This window comes from Pseudopipra pipra, chromosome 3 (genome assembly GCF_036250125.1).
Source record: "Pseudopipra pipra isolate bDixPip1 chromosome 3, bDixPip1.hap1, whole genome shotgun sequence".
Classification (NCBI taxonomy): Eukaryota; Metazoa; Chordata; class Aves; order Passeriformes; family Pipridae; genus Pseudopipra; species Pseudopipra pipra.
Genome location: NC_087551.1, coordinates 61,359,045 through 61,378,310, shown reverse-complemented (window position 1 = coordinate 61,378,310; position 19,266 = coordinate 61,359,045). Strand labels below are relative to the sequence as shown.

Below are 19,266 nucleotides of genomic sequence, written 5' to 3'. Positions count from 1 at the left end.
TTAGTCTGAAATTGAAATAGAAATGATAAAATTCTGCAAAAGTTACTCTTCTAAAATATTTGTCTACATGTGAAAGCAATTCTGGGTACTTCCTGTAGCATTTCAGATATGTAAGTTTTCTACATTCCTCTTGCAATTATAAACCAGCGCTTAGACTTGACCAGAAGCAAAGCAAAAATGGTGTAATATCTGTATCTAAGGAAACAAAAGTCTTTCCGTGTTGTTATGGTCAGGGCTTAATGTAGGCATCGCTCACAGGTTTGGATACTATGTAGATAAACATGTGATGCTACTCTTTGTCAATGATACTAAACTAGGAGGAGCTGCAGACTCTGTTGAGGGTAGAGAGGCCTTACAGAGAGATCTGGATAGCCTAGAGACCTGGGCCATCACTAACCCAGTTTAACAAGCGCAAGTGCTGGACTCTGCACCTGGGATGAGGTAATCCTGCTTATATATACAAATTTGAGGATAAGAGGCTGAAGATCAGCCCTGTGGAAAGAGGGTCGGTGGCTCTGGGGTTTTGGGTTGGTGGCAAGTTGAATATGAACCAAAAGTGTGCCCTGGCAGCTAGGAGGGCCAACCATGTCCTGAGGTGCATCAGACAAAGCATTGCCAGCTGGTCAAGGAAGATGATTGTCCCTCTCTACTCTGCACTGGTGCAGCCTCACTTTGAATATTGTGTGCGGGTTTGGGCACCTCAAGGACATCAGGCTGTTAGAGTGTGTCCAGAGAAGGGTGATCAAGTTAATGAAAGGCCTTGGGGGCAAGACTTGCAAGGAGCAGCTGAGGTCACTTGGTTTGTTCATCTTGGAGAAGGCTGAGACCGTGTCACAGTCTATAACTTCCTCAAGAGGGGCAGCGGAGGTGGAGGTGCTGATCTCCTCTCTGGTGATTAGCGATATGACATGAGGAAATGGAATGAAGTTACACTGGAGGAAGTTCAGATTGGACATTAGGAAACAGATTCTTCCTCCTTGGGGAAGTAGTCACAACATGAAGCCTGACAGCATTCAAGGAACCTCTGAATGGCGCTCTCAGTCAGATGGTTTAGTTTTAGGTAGTCCTGCAAGGAGCAGGGAGTTGGACTCGAAGATGCTTATGAACGCCTTCCAACTTGAGATATTCTATGATTCTATGATCCCATGATTCTATGATCCAAGATTTGTGTTATGAACTGGAGGCAATTTTCTGGCTTTAACCTAGCAATTAGCTGTACAGCCTTAGATATAGACGGTTTATATACCTTTATGAATAACTCAAAATCAATTGATTTCCAGGCCTTAAATGCTGGGATTTTTTTCCACCCCTTAAATTAGGTGCCTCATAAAATAATGAAGATGATGACTTTCACTGCTATCTGTTGCTGTGTGCAACACCATCTAGTATGATGAACAAACGATGGCACATTATGTCCTTGAGAATAACCAGATTATTCTCTTTGTAGAAGACTCATGAGTTTGCTCTGTGCTCAGCAGTATGCACTGGAAGGGCAGAAGGGTCCCTGTGATTTTAATAGTCTCTGAGAGGAGGCTCACATTGCACTGAAGTATGAGAGAGATGTGTTTAAAACCCAAAATGTAGCTCTTTCAGCCTTTGTGGTGGTTTGGGCTAGGCCTTCCTTGGTGACCAGTTTGTAACCAAGGAAGGGTCCAGATTTACCCAGTATTCCCTACGATTTTTACGTAAGCCAGGCTATAAGAAGAAAGGAGGAAAGGCCTTCGCTCTTTCCTTCCGGCGGCTTGGAGGTGCAGGTTCCCTGCTGTTGAGTCTGCCGTGTTGGGGAGGGAGGCCTGGTTAGGCCTTGCCGACCCTGGGAGGCGGAGGTTGCCGGCGATCGTTCCGGAGCGACTCTCAGTTGTCCCAAGGAGAGTAGTGAGATATTTCTTTGCTAACTCTTTTAGTTGTTAGATACTGGGCCACTAATCAGGATATATATATATATATATTTTTTATTTTGGTTTTGTTCCTTTTCCCTTCCCCCTTCCCTTTCCCTTGTGAAATTGTATATATTTCAATTGTATATAACTGTAACATAGGTGTAAATATATTTATATATATATTGCTTTAGCTCTCTCTCTCGTTTCGGGTTTTCTTAGTTGTTTTTCTCCCTCTTCTCCCTGAGGTTTGGGGGGAGGGGGGGGACTTCTTGTGGTAAGGTTTGGAGACTTGGCAGGGAGCCAGCTTCAGCCTTTGATTTACTTATGCTTCTTCCAATCAATTAACAGAAAGCACTATTTCTGTGCTGAACTCTGTCATTCAAATCTGCAGTTTTTGATTTGCATCCTACTATATTCCATTTCTAATGGAAAAGCTAGTGTCATTGCCAGGATTTTGAGGGCTAAAAGAGCATAGATAAAATATATTGGCATGGCAGAAAAGCCTGGTGGTTGACTTCTCGTGTTGTAGGCTGGGTCAAACTGAGCAAAAGGGCTGGAACATTCTTTTAAAGTAAATTTATTTAACTCCATGAGGGAAAATTCTTACTTCATCTTAGGTTACAGTCCATTCTAAGAAAAACATCACTGTGCTTTTTTTCTATTTTTCTAATTTGGCCCATCAATGAAACTGAAGTTATTTAATCTTTTATAGGTTGCTAAGGATGTAGAGGCCAGCCTAAATGAGGACCATACAACTGAAATAAATACATTAAAAATCTAATGTCAGTATCTAGTGGAAATTTACACTGATTTCATATCTGTTTCTGATTTCTCTGTTAGTCTGTGCATTTAAGGAACTTGCAGCCTTCAAAAGGCATAGAAATAAAATGACTAGGTGTCATTTCTAGATAGTTCAGCGAGAAGGGAATGGTCTGTAGAACTGTAATTCCCAGGTATCTGCACACGGTTTTGCAACACTAGAGACCTACTTAGGGGAGATACTGATGCTGGAGAAAAATGCCCCCAGTAGTTAAGGACCATTTTCTTTCATTTAATTACACTTTCTTCTGTCTTTTTACTAGGTAGCAGTTGCTGGAGGACATCTGAAATTTACAGTCTCCTATGACTTCACAGACAAAGAAGAAACAGTTCAATTGATAGTTCAATCTGATGTCATCATAGAGGTAAAATGATTGTATTTTCAGCCACCAAAAAAAAAAAAGAAAGAAAATTGCCTGCTTCTTCAGATGTTCAGTGTGAAGTCTGGTGGCTGAGGACACAAAACAGAAGGGTGTACATACTCTTAGCTAGTTTATAGTATCAGAAAATGGATACACTTCAGAGAGCTAAAAGCTTCAATATCTCTGGTATTATTGCAGTAGCTTAGAAAACTATAATACTTCTTGTTCATCAGGAGGAATGAAGAAATAAAATAATTGATTGTTTGAGGTATCACTTCTGCATTCTTTCAGCAGATCTGTTCTTGTGCAACTCAGCATTGTATGAATTTGCTTTTGCCTATGCAGAGCCATGACACTAGGTTTTGTCTGAATAATCTAAACTTTCTTTTCCACTGATTTTCAGTTTTATCGAGCAAGACCATTTCAGGATTATGAAAAGTGAATATTATTCCTGATACTTGTTATTCTTGTAAAATATATTATTCAATAAATCATGTACCCCAACTGGGTTTTTTTTCATTACTCTTTTCGTATTCAAATATCTCTCATTCATGGCCCTTTCTAGGGAGGTGACTTGATAATCAGCACTCCGAAAGGGGGTATTCACCTGCAGCCTTCTGAAGAGCACACTGAAGAGATTGTGCTGAAACCAGAATCTTTCTCAGTGCATGGCACCGATGTTCCAGTCAGCAGGAGGGAGTTCATGACTATCCTTGCAAATGTAAAGAGGATCCTCATAAGAGCCACATACAGCAATGGGATGAATGCCATCTACAGGTGAATGTGGGAAACGGGTCCCTTTGCTACAGAGATATTCTCAAGAGTTGTTTTCTCTCTTCAGAGAGAAAAAGCTGATGTAATATAAAACACTCTAATTTATTATCATGAAATCCATAGCATTCATTTACACTTTCAAGCAGTCATTAGTATGTTTTTCATTTTGGATAGGCAGGAGGAGGAAGGCAACAGAAAGGAACAGCGTTTTAAGAAAATGAAATTACATGGACTATTAAGGCATGAATGGCAGTTCTATAAATATGTTTATTTTGTGAACACGGTAATTCCCATGTATACGGTAAATCATGGAGTGCGGTAATGACATGTTGACGAAAGAGATAATATGTTGCATATATACTGTTTTCCCCATTTAATGAGCATACAGGGCCACATTAATGGTGGACCAGAGAATAATATCCTGAGTTTCTAAGCTGGAAAAGTGCCTCGAGGGGAATTTTCTATGTTTTTAATCCCAAAGCCTTTCCTTTGATTTATGTCAGGATGCTGCCTGGACTGCTTAAAGCCACTGATTTGATGTGAACTCTTCTGAGTCCTTCGATAAAATTTAAGACATATGAGACGATATAGTTGTTCTATTTCAGTGGCTGCAGTGTGGTTGAAACTGTAAAGCTTATCTTGCATTTTAAATTTTCATAAGTGCATGAGCAAATACTCCAGGTGGGCTAGAAAGCAGCCTCATTTCTGATACTGTATGATTGCACTGTCTATACATTAATAGTTAGGTGGCATAAGTAATATTTTTTAAATGTGCAATGGAATTGATTGCCTAGTAGTGTTTTACTCACAAGGCATGAAAGCTGAAATGTTCTCTAATCTACACATCACTTGACTCAGTGGTGTAAGTCAATTTGGAATGGAGGGAGCTGATAGCACAGTTAGTGATTATTTGCTGAGAGCACAGACACAGTTTTTGCTACTGTGCAATTTCTTAAGAAATCCAACCATCATTTGAATATTTAGGTAATTAAAATACATCCTAAATTGAAAGGCAAGTTGTGTCAACAACATGCAGTTTTCTGATTTGAGCTTTGGCAGTGCAAATTTTTTCCCTGCAAAAAGAATTCATATTTCTTCAATCTGTGTCTCTTCCTGTGGTTAATTAGTATGTATTACATCTCTGTAAATAAGTTTGTGAATCATAACTAGCTTGAGTTTGGGCCAAACTGCTTCCTAATTTACTCATTTGGTCGTCAACCTTGCATCTCTTTGCATCTCTGCATCTCCTTGAATCCAGTTTGAAAACCTTTCATGGCCCATCAGTTTCCCACCCTGGTTTTAGAGGAGAGCCAAAATAGCAGGCCAGAGCTCATCTCTTATGCATTGTGAGCAGACCATGAGAAGCTGTTAATCCACAGCTTTCAGCGGAGACTAGTGGGAGCTCAGTAATGCTGTTCCTCCACTCTGTTCTCATTCAGATAAAAAACGGAAACCATTAGTCAGAATTTTCCCAACTAAAGGAGTGCAGGAGCAGTTTTGGGGTGAACAGTAGGGGCTTATATGCAATGTTTTTTTAGAGGAGATATGTATGATTGACTTTCTTTGGGCCGAAGGTCTTACTAAGTATTATGGGAAATGCAAACTTCAGTTGTCAGAGGTTTAGATATATTTGTGTACTGATGTTTGTACTTCTATGACAAGGGGGCTTTCCTACAAAAAACCACTTTGGCTGGGCAGTTAAAATCTGTGAAGAAAGTGCATTACTGGACATGTACTGGCTCCATCTTGCCTCTACTGTGGAACAGTGAGGGTGGGATGGATGAGATCCCCTCTGGGCAACAACGTATAGCTCAGATAAGCGCACACATGTAGAACAGACACAGTCTGTAATTTGTGCCTTGTAAGTAAGAAGTGGCAGACCTCTCCATGGCACGTTTGGAAGACTATACATCACTGCCTGCATCCCAGATTACTGCTTTAGCCATTTGGCCGTGTGTGGTGCCTCACTGTTTGGTAGTGTTGTTCACTTTGGAACAGTTTAGTGGTGTGTTATAGAAAATTTTCCAAAAACATGTCTTGGAAATACTCTTTAAGAAGAGATCTGTGACAAACATATAATTTATGCTTTTTGTATTAGTAGCCATCAGCTTCTAGGTGTAGTGACATTACAGCTTGGAAGGTTGGTCCCTGAAAGACAATGAGTTAAAAGGGGGTTAGGAGAAGGGACTGAAGTAATTTTGAAGAGTATCCTGTTTACTAGAAATGGTCTTATATTACTGGTACATTTCTAGCTGTCCCTGTGATGTCTCTTACCAGAGAAGAATGCAGTGGTTACTGTGTAACTGTGATTACTGTCAGCATGTCCACAAGTCTAAAGTAAACACATTTTATTGTGTACTGTTAGGGTGCTCATTGCAGTTTAGCATGAGAGAAGAGAAGATGTGAAATTCCAATCACAGTTAAACAAATTCAATTTTTCATCCTTGATTTAACTGTAGGAATCATAGTTTCACCCATGGGGGTGAGATTTACTGAGTGGAGTTGAGTCTTCTCAGAACAGTTTGTGCTCACAGTCACCTCTTGTAGCAACAAGAGCATCTACTGTCACCCAGCCCATCTTATCATCTGTCATTGTAGGCATATTGCTGATTTTTAAGGTATGCCTCAGTAATGACTTTTTCATATTCTCTTTGACTTCCACTCATGCTAAAATATGCTAGGCACAAAGCTGTGCTCATAACTCTTAAGATCATGTGAAATAACTCTTTTCTCCATATTCTGCCCCTTTAGTACTGCTGGGAAAATGTAGGCCCAATGAAGAAGATATTCTTTGTGATATCTTGTGCTGATTAAGGACTACTGTTGATGGTCTCCGAAGGATGAAATTGTTGAAAAGACATAGTGTAGAGCTAAGCCTTAATAGATAAGTAGATTGAACTAAAAGTTTTTTAATATCTATAAACAGGTATATGCAGTGGACAGATGGATATTCCTTTGAGAGGGTTAAGAGGATCTGGCAGAGAGACAGAAATATTGCAGGGTTATTAGATCCTTCATGAATGACAATTTCTGCTTCAAAGCACCAGCAGAATTATGCAACATACTAATTAGAGAATGCTATATTAAGCAACCTGTTCATTTAAATACTGCAAGTTTTCAAAATGGGTAATGACACCACATATGTAAGCATTTCCAAGGATGCTATTATAATCTGTGCTTAAAAAGAGACCAGAATGGAGGCATTGTAAGATAAAGTAACTTCCTTGCAGTCATGTGGAAAGAGACTTAAAAATTCAATGGCGTTGTTTCCAGTTAGCAAGAGCTTTAATTTTAAGATTGTATTTTTAACTCTTGTTTAGTTTAACCTACTAGAAACACTAATCAGTCAGTAACACTTTAAGTAGCTATGAAACAATATTAATTCAGTAATGCTGAGTTTGACTTGAGCGTGGTTTTGGGTACATTTTTTTGGGTCTTTTTAAGATTACAGTGTTGTTGTTGCTCTATGGCATAATTAGGAAGCTTCCTAATTATGAGTGGGCTTTCATTTAGATGATCAAGTGGGATAAAAAAATGAGAATACAGAAATACAGCAATCAGTCTGAACACAAACCCAGCTTCTGGGTTTATATCCTGATCCTCCTCTAGGTTGACAGATCTTCCAAAATGTTGCAGTTAAGTCCATATGTGATGGAAGCAACTGGCCAGGAAAAGATAACTCTCTTTTATTGTTTTGTTTAATCTAATACTGTTAGCTTGTGCTTCAAAGAAAGTTTAGTAGCACTGTTTATTCAGTTTTAATATTCAGAGTGGTCATTGGTGGTAAATGTTGCAAACACACAGATAGACACTGGAAATCGTGGTGCTAAAGATAATAGATTGTTTATAACCACATACAAAAGAGTCAGTGCTAGACACAAGGAGGAAGAGGGAAGAAGAGGTCGAGGGTTTTCTTCCCTGTGTGGAATTGGCTTCAACACAAATGAACAATGATTGGGTCAGTACTTCATGTGCCTTGTGCAGCTGATGTGATTCAGATGCCTGGCACAGCAGACAGTAAACTATGCCGATACAGCCTGAAACGTCCCCTTCCCTTTTAATCTTGTTTGTTTTTAGAAGTCAACAGTTGCCTGCTGACAGTAACAGTCAGCTTAAATATTTGGTCTTGATGTCTAATCTCAGATTGTTCATGCATCTCCAGGATCCAGTGCCCCATTACTGCCAGCATTATGTATTTTAATGAATGCAGAATGGCATCGAGGAATCAAAATTGCAACATCAAAATGGGAGAAAAGAAAATCACTGCAGCTTTCTTCACTGAGTAACTGTTAATGCTAAAAACTGTTAAACACATTAAAATCCCATTTAGCAAATAGCAGAATGTAATGCAAATTGGAACAATTCAGTGAATAGAAATGTGGAATTATACTGAGTGGATTGTTTCTGTGTGTTAGTGCTTTTCTTTGTTCCAAGATCTGTGCTGAGAGGGAACTAGCTGTAGTTCAAAGGAGAAATAAAATTTGACCTTTTATTAAAATTTTGTTTCTTCATTTACAGATTTTTCTCCTTAAATTTTTAGATTTTTTTTTTAATTGTAAGTAATCACTTTTTGATATCTAATATCCTAGAGATTGGTTATCTTATTGTAAGGAAAACTCAAAAGGATAATAGCAAAATAAGCGTACAGCAATGGAACAAAGGGCATATATTGAAAAGCGAGAGAGAATTTACTGAAGATCTGGATAGGAACAAGTATTCTTTTCTTAAAACGGTATCGAGAACCTTTTACAGAAGTTCTAGTATCACTAAATCAGATTCAAGTTTCTAACTGAATAATCCACGATGGTAGTCCCTCCAAATTCCTGTCATATTCTTAGAGATGGTAAAATTTTTGTTTTTCAGAAGTTTCTATCTTAATTTCAGAAGTCTTCCTTTTTTTCCGCCTTACCTTTCATGTCTGTCTTATTTAGAGTAGTCATAAAATCAAGTGGGAAAATATTCTGTCTTAACCTTTCCTCCAACTGCTACAGGAACAACAAAATATTTTTCTTGGATGTTTTCTTATTCGAGGTCATCCAAATAATTTTCAGGATTTTTTGGCAGCCAAAAGATAAATGCTTTACTATGGAGGAAAAAAATGTTTGTTTTACATTTTCCAAAGAAAATGGATTATTTTTAAACAAAATATATATCATGATAGAAAGGTATTTTCTGCTGAAGAAGACTTCAAAAGAAGCTCTTCAAGTAGCTCTAGTAATAAAACACTCTGTTAATATTACTGGGTGAAGTCATTGAGCCTTTGTAATACCTCAATGTTCCTTCTGAATTCTCATAAGAATTAAACTCCTAAATCCCTTTCCCCAAATGGATACTACTGAGGTAAACTACACCTGTTTCTCATTCATTCATTCATGACTAGGCTTAACGAATGAAGATTTGGGAAGGGCTCTACCCACATTTGCTGCAAGCACGCTGGTGGCTAAAGAGGCCAATGCGAGATAGAAAAGTCCAGTTGCAAAAGGCACAGCAGAAAGACTCCTTGGATAGTATCGGCAAGACGCCTGTTTCTCATAATACCTGCAAGATTATCAAAAGACTCTTATCGTTTCTCTCATCATACTTCCATGCTTTTGAAATAAAAATCATGCTCAGTGTTTGCCTAAACAATGGCTATTTAGGCAACGTCTAGCATTTGTTTTTCTCTGTCATTGGGGAAAACAGGATGTATGGTAGAAGACTTCCTTTTCCTTTCATTTACATACATTTTTCTTTGATATATGTAATACTTAGGTTCTCGATCCTTGTGGACAGGGATTAAATCTTTTTCAGAAGTCAAATCTCCAGACTAAAAGTACCTTATAACCAAAACTTAGTAATGTAATATTTTAGAAAGCTGGACTGGTAGTTCATAAATTTTGAGGAGTCTGCTTAGTGTCAAATTTGCTCTATATGCAACTGCAATGCAAATTGACACAAGTGGCTTGCAGGCCAGGAATAGCCTTCCATCTCCTGCTACATTGCTGTGAGACTTTTTTAATCTATTTTTATCAATGTGTGTCTGACCATAGTCTCCCTCACATGATGAACAAAAATAGTAACAAGCCTACAGACATGTAGTTTAGGAAGAAATAGATGAATATGAAAACCTTTTTTTTATGTAGGAAAACAGAAACAAGCACTGAATGTCACTATAAAGTATTTGTTACATTCAGCTGCAGATACACTTCCATCTAATTTGCCTGTTTAATTTCTGTTACATCCAGACTAAGAAACGTTGTCATGGAAGCTGCTGACCACACTTCAATGGGAAGAAAGGTGGCATCTGCAGTGGAGTTATGTGACTGTCCTCCGGGCTATGATGGTACCTCATGCGAGGTGAGTATCATGGTTCAGTCTAGTTCCATTGGGCTAACACTGTGATGGTTGTAAGCAGCCAGTAGACCTGTGTTGGTAGAAAATAGTAAGAGAATTGCCTGTTCCTGTTAGGAATTTGGTATGACTTGACTTATTACCCTTATTTCTAGGTACCAGTTCATTATATTTGAAAATATTTAAAATCTGAAGTTTTAAACCTCTGTGGTGATTTCTAAATTATGAAAAGACATTTTGGTTAATAAAAAGGAAGTGAAAACAATATTTATTCTCTTCAGCCAATTGATAATATGAATGAATGCACCTATCACAATTAGAAGGAAAATGTCAGTTGTCTGACGTGGGCATAACAAAGCCGGATCAAATTATCTGAGTTACCATGGTTGAGTTTCCTCTTTTGTTTTCCCAGGGATTTACCATTTGCCTTGGTGTCATTGAGAATTGCATATGTGTTCTTGTGAGGATTGTTTCATTCTATTTTGGTCCTGTTACAGATAATAACATAGACACATGCTCAGAAAAATACCCACTTTCCTAACAAATTCATTAGTTCACACAGAATGTGTTCATACAAGTATACATATGAGTAACTAGCTCACATGGGCATAGCTTGGGGTAAATAGAAGCCAAAAAAAAATTCTTCAAAAGCTTTGCCTTTAAGGAAATAGTTTCAAACACCAAGATGCTCTGCTTCACAAAACTACAAACAGTATGCCATTTACACAGGCACTCTAGGCATTTGCTTGTCAACTCTCTTTTTCTTTAAAATTTTTAATGCTTATATGTGATATTTAGGGCTTAGAGTCTAGTCTCATGTGGTTGCTTGTTGCTGGGACTAGATAAACTAATGTAGAAAGAAAGCCTGAAGGAATTATGGATATTCCTATCACTTCCAAAGTGGTACAGATGGAAAAATAACTGGAGAGGAATATCTTGCTTACTGTGGCTGGGAAATAGTTTTAAAGTCTGACCATTGTCTGTCTGTTCAATTACTTTCAGAAAAAAACTGGATGTAGTGTCATTGTGCTTTACACTTTTTTGTTTTACTTGTCTATTTTTTCTCCAAATTCACTTTTAGATGTGATGACCAAGAAAGCAATTGGAAAAGCCCTGACTGTAGATATTTCAATATCTATTTTTGTTGTAGAAGTTGAAGGACCTGAGTAGAATTCCTGTCTTGGTGTTGCTGAATTTCTCTGTCCAACATTGTGTCCTTCAGTGCTAAACTTTCTCTCCAATTATAAACAGTCCCTGAAATTTGATATATACTTAAGATCATACTCCACAAGAGAAAGTATTTACATATGTATATATATGCGCAAATTTAAAGTTCCTATGCGTGCTAGTGGGCATAGGAAAAAAAAAAAGTTTTAGATTTCCAGACAGACTGCAGCTAAGAAAGTATGGAAAGAGAAGTTGAAAATGTCAATTTTAATTTTTTTTTTACATGTCATATTTGTTTCTTCCTCTGAATACTTTCGGCCTTGTCCAACACTTTACTTCTGTCAGCTTCAGCCTAGCAGAGTTTCATTTTCATTGATTTTGTGCAGATTTTCAGTTTCATTTTTTTTCTTTATTTAATGTAATGTATTTGTCTCCTGCATAATGATGTCGTTCTACCTGATATAGATGCTGCAGCATTAAAAACAACCATTATTTACTTATCTTCTTGCTGTGAATGTTTTGACATGATCGGTCTTCAGAAGACAACCAATCCCATCTAAAATATGCTCTCTCTTCTAAGATTGTTCCATTGCCCAAATTTGGAATTTAGTTTTTACAAGATTCTGGGCAAATAAAATTCCTACATTTTTGCATGTATATGAACACAGAATTGCATGAGCACAGGTAAAGCAGATTATGTTTTTAATACCAATTGGACTCATTTTTGATAGTTACTTTACTCCACTTATGAATTTTGTGGCCTTTATTTGTCAACATCTTCACATCTAATTGCTCTTCTCCCACAGATTTGTTCCCATTCTATCTACTCTTTTCTTCCACTGCAGAAGAAGCTGTGTTTAACTTGCATCACTATGATGGTCAAGAACTTTCCTGACTTTTCAATGTTACATAATTTCTCTTGTTAAGATCTCAATCTGTAATCTTTTAGTTCTGTTCTACACTTTGATGTTGATATTCCATGTCTAAACCCTTAGAATTAGTGAGTTTTGGAGCCTTGTTTTGTGCGACATCGTTTGTATCTGGGCACAAGACCATTATTTTCATTCACTGAAAGAGGAAGACATAGATTTTTGCAGAAACCACTGGCATCTCATGCCTCAGAAATTAAAATAAAATAATTTCTTTTAAACTGTTTTTTAGGTTTCGGATTTTATAATTCTAGATTTTAGTTTTTAGTATTTATAGGGTTTTCTAGGAATGCATAACAAGGAATGTAAAGAAGGAAAAACCAGGATAATGTCTCAGGTTTTGGAATTTTTTTTAAAGAATCATTTCAAGTCATGTTTAGATTACTTTCACATTTTTCAGGAGTAAGACAAAAAGGGATATTTTTCTTTATTTTTATAAAGAAGAGTCTTCTTGTTACCTTTTTGTACTCTATGTGAAGGGGAAGGGATTTTCTTTATTAAATTATATTTTTAGTGTTCTATTAGTACAAACTTTGTATTAGGGAGATGCTTTTGAAGGTCATCACTGTCATGCACCTTTTTATATTATGCAAAGTCTTTGGATCACATGAGCAGTCTTACTGTAGAAGGATAGTTTGCAAAATTATAAAGCCATTTGTGAGATATATAGTACAGAAGACTGCTGCTTGACATCTTATTATGAAGAAATGGAATAGCTGAATTTTCGCTGATCGATCACGGTTGTATGGTGTCACCTTTCCTACAAAATAACTGGCCATGCATTTAATATTGATTTAAATTTGACATTTAAAAAAAAATAAATTAAAAAATCAGAGCACTTTATTAAAGGGAAGTTGCTAATTACTAAGAAGCACAATTTTTAAATAACAGGATGGTGGTTTTTTCAGCCTGTGATTTATTTCAATGCAGCCTTACGTTAGAGTCCAAACAAGACTAGATGCACAAATGCTCTTTGTGGCTGAACTTCTGAGAAAATGTTTTTGTTGTTTTGAGGTTTTCTTTTCTCCTTCTCTCTCCTTCAGTATTTCACCTTCTGGCTGTTTTTCAGTCTGTACCTCTTGCTTTGATGCTGTCATATTTCAGTCCTTCATTTCTCTGCTTTACTTTACCATTTCAGAAGAACGATCAAGTTAAGGCTGCCTCTAATCTCACATCTGCCACTAGGGCCAAGGTTACTGCAAAGCCACAGCACTGGGAAGAACAACTTTCTAGAGAAATGTTGGTATTTTTATTCATTTGGCAAGTATGTTTTTTGTGGGTCCAAACATCAAAGTCAACAAAATTTTAAAAATCTCATTCCTTTCTCTGTTCAAGCAACAGTTTAACTTTTCATCTAATTTATCTTGCAGTTGTGCTGGCCTCAACACAGACGTGTGAATGGCACAATTTTTGGTGGAGTCTGTGCACCATGTACATGCTTTGGTCATGCAGACTCGTGTGATGATATCACAGGACAATGCCTGGTAAGTGTTACTACAGGAAACTTGATGGGCATGGCCAACATCAATTCAATATACTAGTGCAACTAGTATTAGTGTACTCTGAGACCTGAAATAATCAAGAACAAAGCCAGTGATTAACAGAAGAAATATTTATGTTGAACTGTTGCTGAAATTTAGTATCCCCTCATACCAAGATATGATATCTTTTATAGTTTAAAAAAAGGGATTTTCTTTATCACATAGCATCTATGTTTTACAGTAGAATCAATAGTATAAGGTATGGCATGCAGAAAGCAGCAAATATATTAATAATTTTTCATGTAAGATTTATCTCCCTCTCCCACTTGTCTCCTGCAGTATATTCAATTTATAGTATGTAGCAGATAACTTTGTAAATTCTCTTCTAGTTTGATGAGAAGATATTGTTAGTGGCTTCCTTCATCTAAATTCATACTAAACCTCAAAGGAACATTTAATGAATTGTACTTTGGAAAAATAATAAAAGCATGCAATCTGGGCTAAATCAGCTTATTTTTTTTTGCTATGGAGATTTTATGTAGTTACCTACTAATTCAGCAATTAAATCTACGACATTATCCATAGCAAGCCTACCAGCACATGACTCTTTCCAGTCCATTCAGTAGCCTTTTGGAATGGGTGAATTATGCTGAATAGACTGTTCTGGTTGACTCAAGGGCATTTTTAGTTTTATATTGTCTGACATGGCATGAAACTTGAAACAACATGTCTCATTTCATTAGTCTTGCAGAAGCACAATTTAAGCCAGTGCCAGTTTAGTGGGATATACTCTCGTTTCCCTGCAGAATTTCAAGCAGGTTCTGCAATGTGCATGCTTCTAAATGTTCCCTTTTATTTCCTTAAGAAATATCTGCTGGGAAAATTCCAAAATGAAAATTCAAGCTTTTTCCAGTATAATTTGACACTTAGAATTATTACTGTTCTTCCTGTTTTGCTCATAGATGTTTAATTGCATTGCAGTGCAAAACAAGATATCCCTGATGTGTGGATCAGTGAATTTTTCAAATTGCCTTTTCATGAATAGAAGCTTAAAATGGTTCTCAATTTAATTACACTGTAAACCTAGAATGAAAAAGTGTGTTTGACATGACAGTTATGTTTTGAATCCTTCTCTTAATACTCAATGAAAATGTTTATTAGTAGGGTAATATGGATTTGTGTTTCTTGAGAAAAATTTATTGCATTAATGACTGTCGTCTCCAGCTACAATGTCTATAATATCAGTGTGGGATAAAATCAATTAGCACAAGAGAAAGGGAAGGGAAAATCTTGTTTAAGATGTATCATAACTGTTGTCTATTTTGCTTAGGGTACATAGCCAGATGCAAGTTCTGAGGTTGTTTACTTCAGTGTCTTCAAGTTTTAGCCCTTACACAGGTTTCCTCTATTTTTGTCTGTGGCACCAGCCTGGATAAAACAGAAGGCCATGTAGTTGCCTACTGTATTGCTTTTGTGCTTTTCAACTGTTGTGAACTGTTAACTGAGACAGTGGAGCTCCCCCTTCTGATGCTTTAAGGGTGCTGGTGTAAGATAATACAGTGCTGACAATGGAGTGGAAAATAACCAGTTGAAGATGTACTTTAATCTATACACGTTATCAAGCTTTCTGTGTTTTATGTGCTCTGTCTGAGCTTATACTAGATCATGCCATAGAGAAGAGGTGCGCAGGGAGCTTAAAATCAGTTCTGGATTTTCTTGCATCTTTGAAAGCACTGTAAGTCAGATTGGCTAGTATCCATGCAGGCTATTAAACGCTGCTTTTCAATTTGGATCATAAGCCTTTTGAAGTGAAAAAGAGAGAAGTCTGAGTGCTGAAAAAGAGAAATGTTTCACATCAAAGGCATTCTTTCTATTGAGGTTTACACAGCCTTTTGGCCTCCTTATTATTATTCATGGTGTTTTTTCAGTAATACAACAGACAATTTAGGCACCTAATTTACTGATATGATAGTTCTTTTTGCTCTTCCTTAGCTTTGAAATGTAGCTGAAAAGAAGCTGAAATATGTTTTTGACTCATGATAAAAGCTCAAGTCATCTGCTTCAACACAGGCCTGTATAAAAAGCTCATTTTAACGCATATCTCGCAGTAACCTGCAAAGCCCTTTGATCCGCACAGCAGCCATAGAGAGCTGCATGATACATTGTTCTCATTACCATTGTGATATACATAACTGCTTTGGTACATAGGGCAAGTTCTAACATTCAGAAATACTGTTTTTAGTATTACACATACAACATTTACAGTAGCTTTAGGGGTTGGTTAAACTTAAACCTTGTGAAAAGCAAGCACATTTCAAGGTGTTTCATTCATTGCAGGATAGTACATCGCTATTAGCAAGCCCAGAGAAAGCAGATCTTCTCCTCTAAGTGGTGCTCAAATTGCTGAGTGAGCAGTCCACAGAGGCATCCCTTCCATATTGTATTCCTTTGTGTATAAATAACATCCTACTATGAAGGATGAGGCCCATGTCAGATCTGGTGGACATGTGCTTTAGACAGTGTTCATCAAAAGAGTGACAGAATATCTTCACCCATATTTATATGCATGGAAACAAAATGATACGTCCTAGCTAAATGCAGTACTATCGGCTCTTCCGCAAGTAAAAATAAGTAAAGCCTTTGCAACATCCTGATTACATTTGTAACACCAGGAAAGGGAATTGTCTGTGTAATCTTAACATTATGGTAGTTTGAAAATACCAGAAGACTATATTCGTGCTTCCAAAGACATAATACCATTGTCGGGTCTAGGCATCTAGAGAATATACTAGAATAGGCACCCAGGCTTACACTTTCGCTTACTTTAACAGCTTCCCTGGTTGTCTCTGTGACAGATATCCTGAGGAACGGCATCAGTGTGCCAAAGGCACTATCTTGGACTCAGTCATACTCCCTGATTAAAGTTTTATTTTCATCACTAGCATTCTTTTCTGTTTCTTTCCATGTTCATACACATTCGGCTGCATATGCAGCTAAGCAGGAGTCTTTTTCAGTGTGAATTAAAGGTTCCCTGATACTGGGCATAAAGATGTTAATTTTGTTTGTTCCAAAACAGAAGAGCTGCCTCAGTAGGAAATGGTGGAAAACACAATTCAGGACACCAGCAATAAAGTTTTTAGGGTACAGACTGAGTCATACATAAAATTTCAGACAAAAATAAATCCCACAGTCTTACTTACCCAGAGGTTGTCCAAGTGAAGTTTAATGGTGTTTAGAGATAAAAGAGGTCCAGAAAATTGATGCGTTCAAAATAGTATGAGATACAGTGTGTGGAATTTCAAAACATAAATATTTAGACATAAAATGAGGGGAGACCTCATAACAGTCTTAAAATTTCCTCACCAGGGAAAGAGGAGGGGCAGGCACAGATCTCTTCTCTGTGGTGACCAGTAACAGGACCAGAGGCAATGGCGTGAAGCTGTGTCAGGAAATGTTTAGGCTGGATATCAGGAAAAGGTTCTTCACCCAGAGACTGGTTAGGCACTGGAACAGGCTTCCCGGAGAATTGGTCATGGCACCAAGACAAAGTTCAAGAAGCGTTTGGACAATGCCCCCGGGCACATGGTGTGATTCTTGGGGTGGTCCTGTGCAAGGCCAGGAGCTGGACTTGATCCTTCCAACTGTGGATATTCTATGGTTCTAAGATTGTGAGGAAGTAAACACAGATATCTGGATTGAGGAGATTTAGTCACAGTATGCGGAAATGACTGATATTAGAGTGCCAGAAAATATTTAATCAAAGAGAAGGTGGTCAGGTCTTTGTAACATGAATTGTTTTCCCACAAAATGGAAGATTTCAGGTTTTTTATGCTAAAAAAAAGGGGAAGCTGCAAATACCACTCAGCAAGAGATGCAAAGCTTTAAAGTGGTGTATTAGTTCCTCTCACTTTAATAACATCCTTGACATATAAGCTGTTCATATTCTTCAGAAACTTTAAGATGTGACTGAGGATATTTAAAGCTAAACTTAACACAAAAAAGAATCCATTATTTTTCAGAAAAAGCACAAATAATTTGACATGATGCCTTTAAAAAGTTGAATTGCAAGGGATTTTTCTTTTGAAACACTTAAATTATTTTTGACACGTCTTCTTTGAAAAGCGTATCTTATTGTTCCCAGATACTTTTTTGGTATGGCTGGTAGATTCTCTTTTAATGTCAGCACTTGAAATAACAATCAAATGGACTTAGATGACCTAATGAAGTTGATTTTAACCTAGCCGACCGTTCTAAAGCCATAATTTTAATTGATTAAGAGTCTCAATGAGTTGGTATTAGCTCACAATCTACTAAATATATTAAAGTATAATATTGTGACAAATGCTTTCATTTTGAAGATATGCTGGTTGCATACACTAGCAATAAGAATGCACCCTTTGAAATAACAAGCAGCATTTCTGGAGATGGATGCTTTTGACTGCAATGCACTCAAGACTAGAAAGGGTATTGTGCTTTTTCAGGTGCCCAGATGTATGGTACTGGCTATGCAGAGCACAATGCAAAAAAACTTCATACAAATCATTACAATCCTGGAAAGCTGTGAAGAACTCAGTGTTCTTTAGAATACTGCTGTTTTCCTTATTGAGGATAAATTATGCATTTCAGACAGTAAGGCTGTTAAATAGCAATCAGTACCATATGCATGACTTATTAAAATGATAAAACTATTTTCTAGTGTTCTTAAAAAACTATTTTAACTTAAATCATAAATTTGAAAATACCTACACCTTAAAAAAAAAAAACAAAACCAAAAACAAGCCTCAAGAGTTTTTAAGCAGCAGCTTGAGTAAAGAAGATTCTAGATTTGATCTCTCCTGTTGTCTAAAACACACCCCATTAAATAAAATCTGTCTCATGGCTTTCATTTTGGCCTTTTCAAGTTGTCATGTGCTTTTTCAGTCCATACACGAGCACATCAAGATGGCATTTAACAACCAAAATCGTTCCTACTCCTTTCTCTGTTTTTCATTGTGAGAGGACTACACTTGGGTATCTTGTGGCAAATAGCAGTGAAAGGAATAGTGTGATGTGCTAAAAATGTGGGGGGAGAAAGGAAAGAGATTAAGCCAGAAAACTAATTTTCTGAATCTATTATGGATTCTACAAAATTATTTAGAATTTCTAAACCCTCTATGTGAGAAGGAAGAAGAATAGAAAGAGTAATTACTCTTTAAAACTTGGTTCTTGCAAGTCATCATGGGAAGTCTATTCTCACAGGAGCAATTTCCATTCTGCTAAAACATTGTTTAATTTGAGATGAGCCAAAAGTTATGTACAAAAATGCAAATCTAGTACTGCCATTTTTATGTCGCATGTTTCATATGCCCAGATTAACTCTCTCTTCTATTATGAAGGCCATTCATGTAGACAAACACATACTGTTGGATAGGGCCCTATATATTTGTTCTTGTTTCTACTCACAAAATAGAGTCTGAATGCTATTCTAGCAAATAAATATTAATTTAGTAATTCAGGCTTTACTACTGTTTACAAATACAGCTAG

At 37.0% G+C, this 19,266-nt stretch overlaps 1 protein-coding gene across 7 annotated transcripts in view; it reads left to right on the top strand.

The window, feature by feature from the left end:
- LAMA2 (laminin subunit alpha 2) overlaps positions 1-19,266 on the top strand; it is a 358,263-nt gene that overhangs the window by 194,170 nt on the left and 144,827 nt on the right. For 4 of the 7 annotated variants that reach the window (XM_064649531.1, XM_064649530.1, XM_064649526.1 and 1 more), the window contains exons 13-16: positions 2,963-3,064; positions 3,627-3,838; positions 10,060-10,171; positions 13,632-13,745. In XM_064649531.1, coding sequence (XP_064505601.1) covers positions 2,963-3,064; positions 3,627-3,838; positions 10,060-10,171; positions 13,632-13,745 — 540 coding nt within the window. The remainder of the gene's footprint in view (positions 1-2,962; positions 3,065-3,626; positions 3,839-10,059; positions 10,172-13,631; positions 13,746-19,266) is intronic. The other 3 variants (XM_064649528.1, XM_064649524.1, XM_064649527.1) reach the window with 1 other exon arrangement.